At 53.9% G+C, this 18,903-nt stretch overlaps 2 protein-coding genes across 8 annotated transcripts in view; both read left to right on the plus strand.

The window, feature by feature from the left end:
- The first annotated feature begins 217 nt into the window (after positions 1-217).
- Positions 218-946, plus strand: LOC102528916 (neuroendocrine secretory protein 55). The gene has a single exon (XM_072944489.1). It carries the CDS (start codon positions 218-220, stop codon positions 944-946), a length of 729 nt encoding a protein of 242 aa, XP_072800590.1.
- LOC102533381 (guanine nucleotide-binding protein G(s) subunit alpha) overlaps positions 857-18,903 on the plus strand; it is a 65,506-nt gene continuing 47,459 nt past the window's right edge. For 4 of the 7 annotated variants that reach the window (XM_072944483.1, XM_072944482.1, XM_072944484.1 and 1 more), the window contains exon 1: positions 857-988. In XM_072944483.1, the coding sequence (XP_072800584.1) occupies positions 946-988 (43 nt within the window). In that variant the 5' untranslated portion in view covers positions 857-945. Of the gene's footprint in view, positions 989-13,409; positions 15,319-15,539; positions 15,675-18,903 lie in introns of those variants that run through there. The other 3 variants (XM_031687662.2, XM_072944477.1, XM_072944476.1) reach the window with 2 other exon arrangements.

Here is an 18,903-nt window from a genome sequence, read left to right on the forward strand (position 1 = left end):
TCAGAGAGGAATGCAGAGGCGCGGAGCTTTAGAAAGTTGAGTGGTCAGGAAGGTAGGTGCTTCCCTTTTCCTCCTCCCACCGAGGTGGGGCTGGGACCTCCGGACCCAGCTTCTTACCTCGCCGGGAGCACCTTTTCCGGCTCCAGCAGCCGATGCATATCGGAGCCACTCTCTGCAGAGCCAGAGGGTGGGTCGGCTTCGCAGTGTGCGCGTGAGAATGGATCGTAGGTCCCGAGCTCAGCAGTGGCGCCGAGCTCGCCACAATTACAACGATCTGTGCCCACCCATAGGCCGCCGGGCAGCCACCGCACTCCTCTGGCTCTCCTGCTCCATTGCGCTCCTCCGCGCCCTTGCCACCTCCAGCGCCCGCGCCCAGCAGCGTGCGGCTGCCCAGCGCCGGAGCTTTCTTAACGCCCACCACCGCTCCGCCGCCCAGGTGTTCCCCGGGCCCCCTGAATCTGACCACGAGCAAGAGGAGGCCGACCTCGAGCTCTCCCTCCCCGAGTGCCTAGAGTACGAGGAAGAGTTTGACTACGAATCAGAGACCGAGACAGAGTCTGAAATCGAGTCCGAGACCGACTTCGAGACCGAACCCGAGACCGCCCCCGCCACTGAGCCTGAGACCGAGCCCGAGGACGAGCGTGGCCCCGTGGTGCCCAAGCGCCCCACCTTCGCCCAATCCCTCACCGAGCGTCTCAACGCTCTGAGGTTGCGGAGCCCCGACGCCTCCCCAAGTCGCGCACAGCCCAGCACTCAGGAGTCCCAGAGACCCGGAGAAGGGGAGGAGACCGAGCCCGAGGACAAGGATCCGAGGGACCCCAAAGAGTCCGAGGAGCCAAAGGAGAAGAAGCAGCAGCGCCGCTGCAAGCCGAAGCAGCCCACCCGCCGCGACCCATCCCCAGAGTCCCCTTCCAAAAGGGGACCTATCCCCATCCGGCGTCACTAATGGAGGACGCGCCCCAGATTCTCCTTGTTTTTCTGGACCCAGGTTGGTTGCCCACCGCTTAACTGGGGAGTCTGGGGTCGGTGTGGGAGCGGCGGGAGAAAGGGAGGGAGAAAGAAAGACAGGTTAAGAGGAAAGCGGGGAGAGAGCGGGCTCCGCTAGCTAGCCCAAAGAGGCGGGGGCCCAAGATGAGCTGGGAAGAGCTCCCCAAATTCTCCCCAAGGCTCCGGCGGGCGCCCCAGTGGCCAAAGGCTCACTGGACAGCGGGGCGCTCCCCGCGTCCTCCTGGAGACAGCCTGAGGTCTCGGAGCCGGTGCCCAGGATGCGCGCCTGAATCCCGGGGCGCCCCAGGTTTCAAGCTGCACACCCCAAAGGCACGGGTAAGTCACTTGCTTTACATGCTTTTTTTCCCTCCTGGAGAAACTAGTCTCTAACTAGTTGCCCTTGGCGGGTGCCAGAAACATGGTTCAGAGGTGTTCGCGCCAACTTTCAGGAAGCGAGAGCCGCCGCGCTGTAACGACACTGTTGCAATGTGCGTAAAGTAACCAGACTGAGACTGAGCAAGAACTCCGGAGACTGCCGGCCTCGGGAAAGCCTCGCGCGCGGTACTTAAGACACTCAGAGCCTGGAGCCCAGGTCCCGTCGCTGCCAATTTGGATCTGCGGGACCTCGGCACCAGTGTCCCCGGCGGCTGTGCGCCAGTCCTGGCCGCCACCACACGTCTCCAGGCGCTCGCGGGGCTGGACACCGCGCCAAAGAGCGTGCGCACCTGCCCGCGGGCCCCAGAGCCGACCTTTCCGAGCCGGCCGGCAGTTTCCCACGAGTCACCCATACTTGGAGGGCAGGCAGAGGAGGTACGGGAGTCTTGTGAGGCTACCAAGGTTGGTGGCGCGAACTTGGTCACGTCGGGCATCGCCAACCTCTTGGCGCAGCTGGTCTGGCGGCGGAGCTCGGTGCAGCTTTGCTAGGAGGTCCCGGGCTGTTTGCGCAAAGGCCTGGGGATGTAAGAGAGAGGCTGAGAGGTCAGCGAGGTGATTGCGAGCGGAAAGGTAAAGCAGAACAAGGTACAGGCTGGAGAGGGAGTTGCGCCTATCATCAGGGAACCCTACAACGCGTCTCCAAAGAGCGCGACACCCGCCGAGCCGGAGAAAAGGTGTTGGATCCGACGCAAGTCCTTGGGCGTGCGGTCGAGAGGGGGCAGGGGCCGGCGGCTTTGGCAGCCGAGGGGAGGGGAGGCGGCGCGCGTCAGCCATTTTCAGCTCAGTTGGAGTTAAGTTTGGAATCTGTAACCTGGAGGTGAAACTGTCCCGGTGCATGGGCACAAATACGGACGCAATCCGGTAACGCATCTTCGGCACGTAGTGTGCCTTTCTTGGCAGTCCTGGGGGGAAAGACTGATTAGCGATATGTATTTACAAAATCGCACCCGATTTGGAAACTGATCTTTTTGGTGCGCGCGCGTCTCGTTTTTGCGCCGGTTTGAGCTATTCTGATGCGAATGATGGGGGGGGGGTGAAGCGTTTGGAGACTTGAAATGAAAAAACGGGTCAGATTCTTAGACTCCTAAGATTGCGGCCGGAAGGAACACACGGGGTCTTCCTTCCAGGACTCTCCCCTAGGAAAGGAGTCGCGGCGCCCCAGAACTTGGTTATGCCGGGATGTGGCGCTGACTAATGGCTGTTGGGTGCCGGTCTGGTCTTCACTAGTAAATTCGGGAAGGGAGCTTCCCTGGGCAGCAGGGGAGTGTCCTGAAGCCTGGAGGCTGCAGAGGACTTGAAGAAGGGTCCAGAGTGACCTGCCTGTGGCTTGAAAGCATGAAACTGCCTAAGTGAAATGGGGGCTCCCCAAAGCTGACATTTCTACTTAGTGTAAAAACAGCGATGCTGTGTTTCCTTCCGTGGCATTAAATGTTTGTTTTTTTTCCCCCCTCTGGTAACGTCTCTGCAGCCTGAGTTCACCCAGTAAAATGCCTCTTGTGAATAAGCAAAAGCAGTCAGGGTGTGGTAGGCTTTTTTGGTATGCTTTCCAGTGTGTGGGCTGCCTTCACAAACTGGGGAGCCTGGGGGACCCGCTTTCCCACAGAGCTAGGTTTTTGCATTAAAGAAATTAGCATGTCGCCTTGTTGCAGGATGAATAAACAAGTTAAAAAAAAAAAAAGTCCTCAGCGCCTAGCCCATACCTCTGCCCCTGAGTCTTGGGCTGTTTTTTAAACAGAAGCCTGTATAGGGAGGGGCTGGCTCTTTTAACTGTAAGAAATAATACCAGGTTAGTTATTGGGGAGGGGGTCCCCATTTAGGAACACACACTTTGCCATCTTTCAGACATTCCTCCAAAAACGACTTGATTGTGAAAACCTGTTAACCACCCACACCCCCTCCCTGACTCCGCTCCCCTCCCCCACCCTCTCCTCCATCCTGGCTGCAGGGTGGGTGGAAGAGCTATTGGGAGCATACCAAACACCTGAGGAATATACCAGCCCTCCTAGGAAAGTGCCTGGGACCTGCCCCAAGGAGAGTGGATTTTGCTACTCAGACCCTGCAAAGCCTCTTTCTACCTAAGGCAATAGTGTTCAGCTGCCTTTCTTTTCCAGGGGCGTTTCTGGCAAGTTCTCCTAGCATTCCCAACTCACTAGTCTCCCAACTAGCCCTTTGTCTTGCCCTGCCCAACTGGGGTGTTAGCATTTGAATGGGTTTACTTTACCCTTCCAGCTTTGGAAATGGCCTCAAAAAAAAAAAAAAAAAAAAAGCAGACCTTGTAATTGACCACTTGGGTGAATTACCATATTTCAGACTGGGAGAGAAAGAGGTAGAGAAGGAGGTGGAGAATGAAGCTAGTTAAGTGTGATGGTATGCTCCAATATTCAGGACTGTTTACTCTGCTACATTGATCATTTGCTTAATAGAAATCTGCTTTTACTTGGACCATTTTAACTAAACTTGTTGAGTTGGAAAATCATGCAGCATGTTCAAATATTGTGTGTTGTCAACAGTCTGGCTTAGGTTTACTTCTGAAGTTTGGCAAACAAAACTTTTCATCTATGTTTATCAGAATTCAAGAAATGGGAATTTGAAAGTTTGGAGTTGTTTTAAGATCATGTTTCTTTAACGCACTAGAAACTGTCCCCTCCCTGGAATTGCTTACCGCCCTTTACTCTTAGCCCTCATTTTTAGCAGCTGTGATAGAAGGTTTAATGAGGAAGAAAGCTGCAACTTCAGTGTTGGGAAGAATGAGGTCTTTTTTTGTTTGTTTAATAACCGGTCTGGATTTTACTTAATTTGTCTGTATTATCACTGATCTTCAAGCAAAGGGAAGCTATTGAGAGGAAACTGAGTAGAAACCATGGTGTTGGGGAAAGTATGTCTCTTAACAGAAAAGTGACCTATCACAAGAAACAAATCACTAGAATCAGATTAAGCTTCCAGGAGCGAGTGAAGTCTCCTCTTAAAATTGCCGGGCAAAGGGGGATAAGAATCTCAAGTTACATCTTTAATCCCCACGCTCCAGAGCAGGGGCAGGAGTCCCTTGTCCTGCTCTGCCAGGTTAACGATGCTGTTTTCTGAGTCCTGATGCCCCAGAGATGGGCAACGGGATCTAAGGAGCTTCCAGCCCTGGTCCTGCCCAGCAGCCTTGGGGCAGACCCAGCACCCTCTGCCTCCGTTAGTTCATGTGGAACATGAAGGAGATGGAGATGGTCCTCCCATCCCTTTCAGCTCCAATGATATGCGGTTAATTAGTTTAAGCAGCCCTGAGTTGTGCAATTTGACTCTCCCAAATGATTTGAATGCTAATGGCTCCAGAAAAGTTCTAAAGTTGATAAAATTGAAGCACCAGTTGTGAAGAAATCTGTTTTGTGTTGATCTGATTTGGTGTTCTCAAATCTGGTTTTGAACTGGGGGCAAAAATGGTTTAGAGGCAGGTTAGAAGATACACAGACAGACAGGTAAGTTAGAAATTACAGAATTCCACTGTGTCCTATTACTCGCCTGAGGAAAAACCTGGCCCTCCTTAAGAGCAGGTATTTAGTGGTTTTCTTAGGTCTGCAGGTGTTTCCCCACCTGCTCTCCCTGATTTCAGCATCAGAAAACAAGCTTTTAGGGGGTTGGGGGAGGGGCACAGCATGGAGCCAACTTCGCCCGGAGCAGCCTGGAGATGCTGGCTGCTTTGGGAGGGAGATGAATGAGTGCCAGCCCCGCTGGTTAACTGACCACAAGTGCTGAATGTGTTACTTGGTAGCACTTTCAAAAGTCCTGATTAGGCTAGACCTGAGGAAATGGCTCAGAGGATGCAGCCAGTTAATAAACTAGTTTTCCCAACCTTTTTTTTTTGGTTTGGTTTTTTCATTCTCATCCCCGCCCAGGAGCTTTTTCAGATTCTTTTTTCTTTAATTGGTCCTCTCCCATGAAATGTTAATGGCACAGATATACAGATGTGCTGTGGTTCTGTTTCTGTACTGCGGGACCTGGCACTAGCTAAGATTTTTTTGCACTCCCCTCAAACCAATTTTGCCTCTCCTGCAAATGCATGAGATAAAGAAAGCAAATGTCTAAAACAAAACAAAAAAAAACTGGCTTATGTCAAATTAAGTGATTAAACATCCCATTTTTGTTTTATATTTTCCTTTGAGGGGTGCTGCATATTACAAGGCTCTATGTTAGGTGAATTTTACTGATGTTTCTCTTTTTTAAATCTCCTGCGGTTTTTGTCCCCCAAAGCCCCTAGTACCAGTGCTGGTGCCTCATTAATGCCAATGGCAGAGAAGCCAGAGGAAACAGCCTAGTAACTTAGTTCTCCCCAGGCCAAGAGTCTGCAGGGCCTGGCCACTGTCACCTGCTGACAGCACTCAGCCAGTAGAGGCCGGACATCTGAGAGGAGCTGGCACCCCCCCTCCAACTCCCTATTCCAGGGTAGAACTGGGGAGACTGCCTTCCTAGCTTCATGTGTGGACGCAGCCAGTTTTCATTCCATGGGCTTATTTCAGGGTGAACACGTTATAAATTAACAGGGGGCACAGCTATCAGAAAGGCAGGGTAAGACTGGGCTCCATGGAGAGAGGGCAGGAGGCAGCTGTGATGTGAGGGGAGATTTGAGGACAAGGGGAAAAGAAGGTTTGGGGGGAGTCAGGGAAATGGCAAGATGCAGGGAGATGAGGACACCTGAGAAGGGAGAAAAAATTGGGAGGTGGGAATCACAAAGCCTATAAACATCAGGGGTAGAGGTTGAAAAAGTAGAGATTTAGGGAGAAAAAGGTTTGGGGGAGACTCTATGGCAGGCCTTAAATACTTGGTGGCAGCAGGGGTGACGTCAGGTCGGCATTAAGAAGAGCATTTTTCACAGCCAGGGATGGCAGTGGACCGCACTGCTGGGCACCTCAGATTAGTCACCGTTACTGGCGCTTTCCCTCCGAGAGTCTCTTACTGGCCTGGCCCAGCAATTTCAATTTCATAGGTGCAGTAGAGTTGTCATACGCATGCCTCAAATGGAAAGATTAAAAACCTAGGAAATCTTGTTTTCTAGTTCACATCCTCAGTCTTGGACTTTGGTTTAGGAAGAGGCCTTGAATCTCAAATCTGAGGGGCTCAGGGCCCAGGATGCTGCCCCGCCCCCCAGCAGACAAATACATTTTTCCTCCCCCCAGGCAAGAGGTGGCTTCTGAGTGCCCGGCTTCTGAGTGCTCTGGCTTACTGGCTTATGTCCTGTCTCAATTAGGCTTCATTAGGAAAATTCGCTCTGGGTAATTGAGGTTGTGTGAGGAGGTGAAATATACCATTCCCCTTAAATTCAAATGACGTTGCCAAGAAGCCCCCAGGGTGCCTGGAATTTCCACCATGAATTACCGACATTTTAAATAGAGTTTCCACTAAAGCCAAATTTATCTTCCAGGATTCCCTTCTGCCATCCCAGCCCCCACTTTTGCCCCCCTCCTAGACCCCTTTCCCGTGGCGCTGTTAATTTTTTCTGCTTGAAATTCTCTGCTGCATCATCAGCCAGCCTGGAGGAGGAATCCACAGTCCCGTGACTGGAGGATGTCTGGACCCACCGTACAAGCGCAGGTGGTCAGGTGCCGGTCTCACGTCTGGCTGCAGCAGAATTGGGCAGCCCTCCCAAGATGAGGGCCACTGAGAACGTCTAGTGAACTGAACGAAGGGTCTGAATTCATGGTGGGGAACCCTTGGCCTCTGGGGGCTTTTTAATCTGAGCAGATCAAGTCTTTCATAAGTCTGGCTGCCACTGTCTTTAACATCAGCCTTGCATCTGCAACTAACGCACATCCACTGGAGGTATTTTCCGTGCAGTTGGCATTTGCCTGAAACAGCTTGGTCACACAGACCCTCCTGCAGACAGCAGTAGGCTGCTGCTGCCTCCACCGGCCAAGGCTGGCAGAGGAGATACTGGGAGGTAAAGGCATGGGTGCAGCAAGGCTTCACAGAACAGTAATTCATTGAACAGCTTCAAAGTCTCATTGCTACTCAGTAGTGCTCAGAAACCATTTGTCACTGGCAGCTGAAGAAATGTAAGCGTTGCCTGAATTCTCTTTCCTGGGTCCTCACCTTTCTGTTTTTGCCTTTTCCTCACAACTGGTGAAAAGATTTCTCCATCTTCTTATTTGGAAGCAACCCACTGACAACTAATGACATGAGGGGGCTGCAGGGAAAGCCCCTGCAAACTGCCTCCCTCCCAGCCCTGGAGAGGGAAAAATCCACCGCCCAGGAAGAGCACTTCCCCCTGATTTCTGCTCCCTTCTCTCCTGCCCACCTCCCCTCCATCTCAGGGACCCTCTTCCACTTTGCTTTCTCTTTCTTGGAAACAGGGATGAGCTAAGAAAGCAAGCTGACAGGCAGCTACTTAAAATTTGGATGGGCCTTGTGCCTTTGGCCATGAGTAAAAATCCCCACATGTAAGTACACTGACGCTCCTTGCTGATTATGCTGTGTGCCAGCATGGAGGCATCAACAGAGCCGTGAGACAGAGTTTGGGAGGCGGGGGGGGGGGGGGGGGGTCATGTCCCTGCAGGTGGCCTTGGTGCCATTCAGAGCGTCAGCAGTGAAGGAAATACCTTTCCATGGGGGTTACCTACTTACAGAAAGCCAGCTAGCTGATCACTACCTGTGGCTCTTGGGCCATTTGGCCTGGACAGGCTGACCTTAGAAATGCCACGTTTGGTGGGGAGAGTGTAGCTAAGTGGCAGAGCGCATGTTTAACATGCACAAGGTCCTGGGTACAATCCCTGTTACCTCTGTTTAAAAAAAAAAAAGAAATGCAGTGTATAACTGAAACATGAATAGTGTTTATCAGTTTAACTGAAACCAGAGCAATGCTTCCCATTCTATTGTTAATGCATCAAGTGTAGAAAATCTGTTCTTTTTAAGTAGCTACATATACAGATTTCAAGGAGCTTTAACCTGGATTCCACCAGCCAGTCCCTCCCTCCTCTCTTGGAGGTATCACCTCACTGCAGCCCCTCCCTGGTGCCCACCCCACTGGGACAGGGTCCAGACCCTGGCCCACAGGTTCACCACTGCTCAGCCTTCCCTCCAGCACCCTGCACCCTCTCCTGCCTTCCTCCTGGGCCGCGTGAACCCATTAGTTAATTTTCCTTCCTCCTTCCTGTTCATGCCTGTAAAATCTCTCTCTCTTTCCCTGATAGAAATCCATCCAGAGTTGAAAATCTATGCCCAAGATACTTTTCAATTCTAAAATTCTGATGGCAGATCCTAAAAGCTGTGCCCTGGTGCAGTGAGGTCCAGGCTAGGCTGCCCACCACCACTGGCCATCTCCATCTGGGTCAAGGCCACATTTTTCTCTTAGCCAACAAGATCAGCAGCCCTGAATTGGCTCACCAGATAGTCCCACCAATCAGGGTGGCCCCCCCAGTCAACCCACCAGTAACCCAACTCTTACCACACTGGGTCCTTGGATCCTTGGGGCCAGGCTACCCAGCTGCCTTTCGAGTGAGTCAGCTCTTCAAACATCTGGCCACACTTCTGGGGTCTTTCAAGTCCCACTGCTGATCTGAGGTAGAGTTTCAGCTCTGACCCCCAGTCACCCAAGTGATTTGGGGTTTTCAGATTCTGGTAGCCAGTCACTACAGGAAATTAACAAGAGTGGACAAAAGGGGAATGCTGGAGTTAAATGCTGGGATATTTTTCTTCCTGGCCCTAATCTATCTTTAAATCTTGGTGATTTCTACTCAAGTCTAAGGGTCCTTTCTCAGCCGAAAGCAGTGGTTTCAACTGGGGGCGATTTTGCCTCCCAGAGGACACTTGACAAAATCTAGAGACATTTTTGGCTGCTGCAACTAAGGGGATGCTACTGGCATCTAGTGGGTGGAGGCTAGATGCTGCTTAGCGCCCTTCAGGGCACAGGGCGGCCACAACCAGGAACACCTGGCCCCAGACGCCAACAGTGCAGAGGCCCAGAGCCCACCACCTAGACCAGACATCCTAACCCATTCTGAAATTCCTCCCTCTAGAGCACTCATGCCCTAGCCCCTCTGCTTTCTCCTGTAATGTCCCCCCTTTTCCTCTCCAGTCCTCCAAGTGTTTGAGATTCTATCACCAAATACGTTTCTCCCCCTGAAGGTTTTATCTGATCTAGTGATTTCACATCCTAATAAGGATGAATGGCACTTTGAATTTACCTTTCTTCTAAACTTCAATCCCATCCTCCTAAATAGGCTGTAAAAGAAATCTCCATCCAGACTGCCCGTCCTTCCTTCCCGTGTCACGTCTAAAACCAAACTGGCTCTGCCACATGCCGACTTCTCCCCAGATCTGCCCCAACATCCCTCACCCATGGATGTCGCATCACCCAGGTGCCAAACTCTGGCTCTTCCACCCTCTGTGCCTAGCACAGAAGTTGCTAGAGGGTCCCCTGGGAGCCGTCTGGAGTCCCCTCCCTCAGCCTTCCTGCTTCCTTCACTGTGGGTGGTTCTCCCTCCCTGAAAGGTCATGACTGGCCACAGCCTCCTTAATTCTTTTCATCAGGCCATCCTCCACACTGCCTCAACTTTTCCTAAAACTAAGCTCAAATCCTCATTTGCAAGACAAAATAACATAACAATAACAGTAACAAAGTTCAACATCTGATCCATTTCCTATCAAGATAGCCTCAGAACTGCTTGCCCTGACATTCCATGGTTTTCTCAGGGAGATCCTACCCAGGGTTTCCTGCCTTTCTCTCCCGGGGCTCCTCCAGGGCCCGGCAAGGTCCCCATTCTCTTTACCCAGCCACGTGTCAGGTTTCCTACTATTGGATCTTTGTTCATCATAGGCCAACATCTCCCACCCCCACCCCCCCTCTTCTGTTCATAGCCAAGACGTCTATCCCTCCACGGAGGCCCCTCTGAAACTCCATTTTCTCCGAGAAGACTTTCAAGGTCCTCCCAATTGGAGGGTTTTTTTTTTCTTTTCTTTTCTTTTTCATGTTGCCTCTGCTCCCCGAAGCAAGATTGCTCTCTACCCCATACTTATTCCGTCAGTGCGTGTGCTCTCCTGGCAAGCAAACAAGATGCCAGAGAGACTGTTTAACAAAGGGGTCCCACAGGCTCACGAGGATGCAGAACAGAAACCCTGTACCCATTCCTAGAGAAACAGTGCTTTGGGAAAGAGCCGAAGTGAAGTGGGCTGCGCGCGAGGCCTGGCGAGAGCAAACCGTCCCTTTGGAGCCCCCATCGCGGCCTCCCTGAGGCTCCAAATCCCGACATCTACTGACCTTCCACTTGGCAGGGCTCAGCATCCCCGGGCCCTCAACTCCTTATCCATCTGGGGCAGCTCCTCTGCATCGGGGGCACTGAGCCCCCTCTCTCCTCAGGGTCTTGGCCCTCTACCTCCAGGCCATGGAAATCCTCCTCGCCTCGCCCCCAGCGGCGGATCCCTGTGTTAGGGGGGGTTTGGCCACCGCCATCAGCGAGAACGAGGGTCGGCCCCTGACAGCCCCGACCCCCCCTTTCAGCCTTTGTGACTTGGGGCATCAGGAAGAGTGCCCCCACGGCATCAGCCAGCCTCGTGGCATCCCAGGCCTGGTCACCATACGCCGCCTACCAACCGCTTTCAACCACCCCAGCAGCACAGCCTCTTAGGGCGTTCCAACGCGGCGCCCCCTATTGGACCTCCCACTCATATCCGTTTTCCGGTCTGACGGCCCCTGCTCATTCGCCAGGCAGCCTTGATTGGCGTGACCCCAGCCCAATGGCTGACCCAGCGCTGGGGTCGGAGGGGATTGAGTTGACTGTGGCGACCCATCTGGACCATTCAGTGGATACCCAAATGGTTGAGCCATCGCGCGTGGCGATAGTTGTCCAAAGTTTGAACCAAAGTTCAGTATTGGCACTTGGAAGTGTGTAGACCCATACAGCTGAGATTATACGCGTTTAGGGGGGCTCCGAATGTTACCCAGGGTCCGATTTTGTCAGCTTCCCTCTGCACAGGGCGGCCACAGGGTTGGGGGATGTGAGGACAATGATGCGCAGTGGCTATGACCCCCTCTTTCTAAGAGCGATGTGTTAAGATTTAATGAGATTGGAGTGTGCGTGCGTAGTTCCCCCGCCTGCGGCTCCTAGACACAGCAAACCAGGCGGTGCGCTCCGTTTGCCGCAGCCCACCCTGTGTAACGCTCATCTCACCACTCCTCCCTGCCCTAAGGCCAGACGACCACCTGCGTCCTGCCCAGCTGCCTTGCACCTAAAAGTGACTCAGGTCCGTGTCATCCACAGCCGAGACAGATCTGATGCCCGTGTCCAGCGTTTTACGTGAACCACAAACAGCAGAATTTTTCCCGGAGCTCAAATCCCTCCGCAGACCCCAAACCCAGAGCAGTGTGTGTGCACGCACCAAGCCCACCCAGATGTGGACATCACTCTCAGCCGGCTCTGAGCCCACCACGCGCTATGGTGACAGGAGCGCAGCCCGGCCACTGCCGGGTTTATAGTCGGGCTTATTGCCGCCTCAGCGGGCTCAAGCTTCGGAAAAGTAAAGCGGCTGCTCTGGGAGACCCATAGCGAGAGGAGAGGGGCTGGACAGGGGGCTGGACAGGGGCTGGAGTGGGGTCGAAGAGGAGCTAGAGGAGCTGACCGACTAACCCTGCAGCCTGTACCTGAGGTAGGGAGCCGCGCACCGCGGCCGCAGCTGCCTGCACGGCACGGTGTGTATCTTTAGGTTCGGTGCGCACGGGGTTGTTCAGTCTCCGAGACCACCCTAAACCGGCCGTAAATATCAACTGAAATTCCATTTAGCCCTTCCCCAGAACAGTAGGGCCCCCCCGAAAGTCTGGGGCCCGCATTCTGAGGGGTCTCCTGTGCGTCCCGCGCCCCTGGTTCCATGCCGCGGCAGCTACCGCTTAGCGAGTCTCCGTAGTACATGAGCAAGACCCTCTTATTCCCCTGTATATATCGTCGTCCCCTTAAATGAGGGTGAACCCTGCCTGTGTCGTGCTAGGCTACTGTGGAGACCCCGAGTGTGGTGGGGATGGGGGACACTGAAGTGCTTTACAGGAGCCAGCCTTGGCAAAACAGCAAAGAAAACCTGCAGAAGACGCAGAAAGTACCCCAATGCGTTTTAAAAACAAATTACGTGCACATCTCGGCTGCCCCTTTGCCCCTCGCCTCCTGTCTGCTCCGCCGGTGGGCTCACGACCACCTGTCGCATTTCCGCGCGCGCTCGCACCCCCTTCTCACGCGCCCAAAGCCTTGGGCTCCAGACTTGGGGCTTGGGATTGGAGGCTGCCCAGGGGTGGGGGCTGCGGCTCTGGTGTTCAGGGGTATTTTGGGGTTATGAAACCCTCCTGCAGTCCCCCCTCCCCCTGAGGAGAATTATTTGGGTATGGGAGGGAGAGTTTCAGCTCCTGCGTTCAAGCAGCCCAGGGCCCACGTCTTGCGTCACGTGTCCCGCAACGCAGGAGAGCTCTCTCTCTGGCCAGGGGAGAAGAGAGGAGAAAGACTCCAAATCAGTCAGGGAGAGGAGTGGAAGGAGCCAAAACGTCCCTGCGAGGCCTGCGCTCATCAGCCCCCTTACCCAAAGTCCGGGGCTCCCGGCGCCTGGAACCGGCTCCAGGAGCCACCTAGGCACCAGGGCCGGCGTCCCCTGGTGGCAGAAGGAGAGCACTACGAGCGATTTTCGGACCGAATCGGCGCGCTCCTCTGATCCAAGCAGGCGGAGTTGGCCTGGAGCTGAGAGAAGAGAGGAGGGGACAAGGACAGGCCAAAGTGGGGAGGCCAGGGGCAACCTGGGGGGATAGAAAGTAGCCAGGAAGGAACCAAGACTCAACCAGCAACAATAGATTTGTTTCTGCCACGGTCTGGGGTTTGAGGCCCTGAACCCCCTGACCTCAGGAGGGTTGGAAAGTGGGATTGGAGAACTTTCTAGCTGATACTTTGATTTTTGTTTTTTTGGAAAATTTTTTTCACCCTAGTTTGGTTGGGTGCTCCGTCTCACGGGGCCCCAAGTTTATTTTAAGAAACCGCCACCGTGTTATGGGCGTGCGCAACTGCCTCGACGGCAATAATATGTCAGGACAACACAATATCCCCCTTGAACTCGGGCAACAGCCCGAGCAACCACCCTTGGAGGCCCCAGGGGCAGCTGCCCCCGGTGCTGGGCCTGGCGCAGCCGAAGAGATGGAGACCGAACCGCCTCACAGCGAGCCCATCACCGTTGAAGTTGAAGGTGAGACCTGTGGACTCCCAGAGGTCTCCAGGCCCAACTTCCAGGGCCTCTGCCAGGCTGTCGAGGAAGCTGGAGCCCATGGAGGCTACAGCCCACCTCCTGAGGAAACCATGCCCTTCGAGGTCGAGCAGTCCAGCATGGGAGACTACTGGCCTACCCTGGAGCACCCTGGAGACACCACTGGGACCTTTGCAGGCCTTGAGGCCTCCAGCCCAGCCATCGTGGAGCCCAGAGCCTTCGGTGAGGCCAGAGAAAGCTTGGGAAGCTACAGCCCTCCGCCCGAAGAAGCTATGCCCTTTGAGCTTGAGCAGCCTGACCAGGGAGGCTGCAGCCAACCTCTCTGCAGCCAACCTCTCTTGCAGGTCTCAGACCTTGCTCCAGGAGGTCCAGGTGCGGGGGTCTTCAGTGCTCCTCCCAAGGAGCCCCGAGCCCGCAGACCTGCAAACGCGGGGTTCAGAGGAGTCTGCAGTCCTCCCCCTGAGGAGGCTATGCCATTTGAGTTTGATGGAGCAGCCTTTGGGGACGACAGCCCACCCCCCGGGCTCCCCCGAGCTATCCCACAAATCGACGGCGGTGGCGGCAGCCAGATCGCGGCAGTCGCGATCCCGAGTGCGGTCCTCATCGCTCCCGCCACGAACGAGCCCCCCCCCTGGGTCCCAGGCATCAGCGGCAGCCCATCCCGAGAGGCTGTCAGACCTCCTCCACGCTTCGCGGGCGACAGCCCCCCGATGGAGATCTCCGGACCCCCGCGCGAGATTGGCAGCACCCCCGTTGGGGTCGACGACGCTCCCGTCAACATGGACAGCCCCCCAATCGCACTTGACGGCCCGCCCATCGAGATCTCTGGAGCCCCAGTTAAGAGAGAGCAAGCAGAGGGAGAGAGACCCCCAACTGAGGGAGAAGAAGCCGAGATGGAAGGAGGCTCAGCCACAGCTTTGGCGGAAGGAGGCAAAGCCCCCGATTCCGGGGACGGAACCCCTGCCTCTCCTGCTGCCGGGGCAGCCTCTAGCGCCCCTGCCTCTCCAGCCGCGGGAGCAGCCCCTGACGCTCCAGCCGCTGGGGCAGCCCCTGCCACCCCTGGCAGTCCAGCCGCCGGGGCAGCCGCTGCCGCCCCGGCCGCTCCTGCCGCCGGGGCAGCCCCTGCCGCTCCGGCCGCCCGAGCGGCCACAGCCGCTCCGGCTGCTTCTGCCGCCCGGGCCGCCCCTGCTGTCCCTGCCTCAGGAGCCCGACCCAAGATCCGGTTCCTTAGACCCCCCAGCCCCGAGATCCAGGCTGCCGATCCGCCTACTCCGCAGCCTCCTCGCGCATATGCCTGGCGGGGCAGGTCCGACCGCAGCTGCGACCGCGACGACGACGAAGTATCAGTCAGCAGCGACAGCGGAGACGAATCCGACGATGGGACCTTCGGATGCCGCCGCTGGTTGCAGTCCAGGCGAAGCCGCCGCCGCCGAAAGCCCCGGCGCAACTTGCTCCGCAACTTCCTTGTCCAGGCCTTCGGAGGCTGCTTCTGCCGATCTGAGAGCCCCCAGTCCAGGGGCTCCACCAGCCCCAAGGTCAAGAAGGTTCCCCTGGCGGAGAAGCGCAGACAGGTCCGCAAGGAAAGCCTGGAGAAGCGCGCCCAGAAGCGCGCAGAGAAGAAACGCAGCAAGCTCATCGACAAGCAACTCCAGAACGAGAAGATGGGCTACATGTGTACGCACCGCCTGCTGCTTCTAGGTAATGCGGCGGACTCTGCCAGTGGGGAGCAGGGCCGCCCGGGGACCCCGGGATGGGGTGGCAGGGCTGCCCGATGGGGCTCAGGGCCTGGTGGCGGGAGGAGGGCGGTCTGGGCAAAGGCGGAAAGAGCCTGCTAGAAAGTTCCAGCGAGGGGCCCTAACTTTGCCCTGGGAGCGGGAGGGTCTGGGGTGGGCTTGGGTGGCGAAGTCTATGCCCTCTAGGGAGAAAAATGGTGCCGGGAAAAGTGGTGCCGTACAACACTGAGGGTCGTTTCCAGCTGGACAAACCAGCGCCAGCGACCGTAAGACGTCCCCGAGTCGTGGGGTGGGGGCCGGCAAGAAAGGCGGGGGCTTCAGGTGAGCCAGGAACTGCTGGGGAGGGGTCTCGGGGTTGCCCAGGCTGGGCTGGCTGGGGCCGTGGTGGGTTGGGGTCACTGGGGAAGGTGCGTCCCCGCCTCGCCTGGCACGGCTGCTTAGACTCAGACAGCTTGTTGTTGGTGTGTGTTGGTGTCCATATTGTGTCCGCCTGTGCATGACATGCTCAAGTGTTCTCCAGTTCCCACCCTGGCACTCCCCAAATTACCCGCCGACTGTGGACTTGTACTGGGGAATGGGCTGTCTTGTGTTTTGCGCCATTGCGCGGGCAAAAACTTTCCGTGTTCGCACACTCCGGTGGTACCTGTGCGCGGGCGCTCTGCAGCCGGCGGCGCTAAAACTGCGGAGAAGGTAGTGGGAGCCCTCGGGCCACCCGCTGGGTGGGGGGAGGGGGCCGCCTCCGGCCGGCCTCCATAACCTGTTTTCTGTCTGTCTTTCTCTCTTTTTTCCCTTTGCGCTAAGCGTTTCCTCACTTCTCATTCGTTCGCCAAACCCTCCCGCCTTAACGGTTGAAAAACCAGACACTCAGGTATCTGGGGCGTCCGGGGCTGCGCGCATCAATTCGGTATTCCACACACACTCGGCTCACCCGGTGTGGGGATGGAGGGAGGAGGGAGGAAAAGAAAAACCCCACCTCACCCGCTGTAGGCAAGCCTGGGTCCAAAACCACAAAGGGCTGGTTCCAGGGCGGTGGGCGTGGCTATGTTGAAAAAACATGAAATCATTTTTTTCCTAGGGAAGAGCCAGAGGTAAGCCAATCATTTGCCCTTTTACAGAATACAGTAGGAGGGGCTTGATTTAAAAAGAGAGGGGTTATGCGTTGGGAGTGGAATGCCCATCTTGTGTTTGAAATGCAATGAAAATAAAACTTTTAAAAAAATGCTTCCAGTGTATTTTAAGTCTGTGAAAAAAAATTTGGGAAAACTGTGAATATCACTTGAGAGACATGTAAATGTTTACATGTGAATTTTTTCAAGCAGCCTTAGCTGGGGGCAAAGAGGCTCAAAGGTAAGATCCTCTCTGCATATGGGCTTGGTTCCAAAAAAATTAAGAAGGTCTTGTACTAATGATCCCACTGGAAGGGTACCTTTGGTGGCCCTGGCCTTCCCCTCCTCCCTTCATCTATGCCCACCTTTCAAGGCCCCTCCTCTCTCCAGGCCCCTCCCACCTCCTCCCCACAGCAAGACCCTCTCCAATATGTCCTTGCCTGGCCTGCCCCAATTCCCCCCTTTCTCATCTCCCCCTTCTCCAGATTCTCCTTAGCTCAAATCTGGGGCTCGACTCCCCTGCCCCATTTAATCAAAGTGGCAGTTAGCAATGGTCTGAATGTGTGGCTTAGGTGACAATTTCCAAAGTGAAACTCCACAATCTTAATTTATTTTGTCCTCTGAGACTTTTCAAGGGATTTCGAGACCACACTTTTTAAGGCTATGCTATCTCTGTTTGCTCAATATTTTACATGTGATGGTTTCTATTAATGGCTTTATGGGCATAACTGTATGCTATTGTGATGTGTGCCTCTCACGATTCAGTTTTAAATGTGATGGCCATTTTATGTATGCCCTCCCAAGGAAATAATGACAGCATCCTTTTCCCAAAAACATACAGAAGGGAGGTAGTTTGACATTTCAGATATCCCAGCTGCATGAAAGGTGTGAGCCTTAAAGGACAGTGCACTGTTTTCCTGCAGACAATTGATTTTTGCCACAACAGTCCCGTTTTAATATTCTAAGCATAGCCCTGTGATGGGGGAGGAGTCACAATTAGGGGCAGACAGGAGAGCCAAGTAACATTGTGCACTTGACTCCTAACTGGCAGGGTCCCTTACTTGCTGGGGCCTCAGTTGCCTCATTTGTGAAATGAAGCTTTCGAGCAGATCTTCACCAAATTCTCCTTTGCTCCACATTGTGAGTCCTCTATTCTGGGGATCTGGGGTCGGGGTAGGGAACACAGTCCACTTGAATCAGGACTGGAGACTTATACCATACAGTATGCAGACACCAACCCTGCAGTAAATAGTTCATGTCTCGGGCCAAGCCTTAAGAAAACTAGAAGTTTCTCTGGCTTACCCTTGTTTTATATCCAGGGGGAAGATTTCACCTTAATTAAAGGAAATTAGCTGGGGTCACCCTGCCATCATTCTGGCTCTCCCCCTAGGTCAGGCACATTCAGACACAGTGTAGACCTTGGGCCCCAGCGAGCACGAACCTGAACTCAGCCAGGTTGCCTGCTGTGGCAGTGCAGTTTGTTGGGGCAGGCTACAATCTGACGAGGCTTCCATTTGCCAAAGTGACAAGAGGTTCCCCACTGGGTCAGCATTGCTGATGGGGGCAAGGGAGAGGAGGAAGGGGGAGACGCAGTTACACTGAAGGCGAGACTTTTCACTAACGTTTTAATCCTAACATCTAAAACAGGACACTCATATATTCCCACCCCTGAAAATGCAGAGCAAATGACCATCCCTTGATATGGTTCCTAGTCTGTGACCTGCAGATTCGTCTGTTGCTTTAAAAATGTGTGTGTGTGTATATACCCTCTCCGTTTTTATTGCCCAAGCAGCTTAACCACATTATAGGGAATCTTAAAAAGGAAAAAGATAGATACTTAGATAATCAATAACATGACTCAAAGTCTAGAATAGCTAAAAAGTTGAAGCCTTTTTCTTACTCAACACTATCTAAGAACAGACCTATTCCCCTGTTTCTCTTGCCTTTTTGAATAATTTTGGAGGCTTAAACATGTTTTAGGAAACCTAATTTGGGTGAGTCCCTCATTTTTTTTAAGAATTGAAGGGGCTGCTAGATTAGAATTTCTTAGTACCTGCTGCATGTATTGAAATTGTGCAGGCAAATGCTGTATATAGTAATGGCTCTTCTGCTATGGCACTTTATTTATACAGTGAGCATCAATTATATGATCATTTATTTATGCCACCAGGTGCAACAGTGATGAATCCACCTCAACCTGCTGCGGTGCACCTCCCCCCCATTCTTTTCTTTTTTTTTTTTTCCAATTCAGCCATTTTTCAGTATTCAGACTGCTTCCACTGAGCCATGGCTGATCAAGCCAAGAATCTCTTCCTTGCCCTTAAAAATCCAATTTCCTATAGATTTTTTTCAAAAAAATAAAAGTTTTTCTATGCAGCTGTGCTAATTTTTATAATTTGCCTACATTATATATATATACATATATATATACACCATGGAAAACT

Source organism: Vicugna pacos, chromosome 19 (genome assembly GCF_048564905.1).
Source record: "Vicugna pacos chromosome 19, VicPac4, whole genome shotgun sequence".
In the NCBI taxonomy this organism is placed as follows: domain Eukaryota; kingdom Metazoa; phylum Chordata; class Mammalia; order Artiodactyla; family Camelidae; genus Vicugna; species Vicugna pacos.

Coding starts and splice junctions, on each gene's coding strand:
- LOC102528916 (XM_072944489.1), top strand. CDS start 218: ATGGATCGTAGGTCCCGAGCTCAGCAGTGGCGCCGAGCTCGCCACAAT.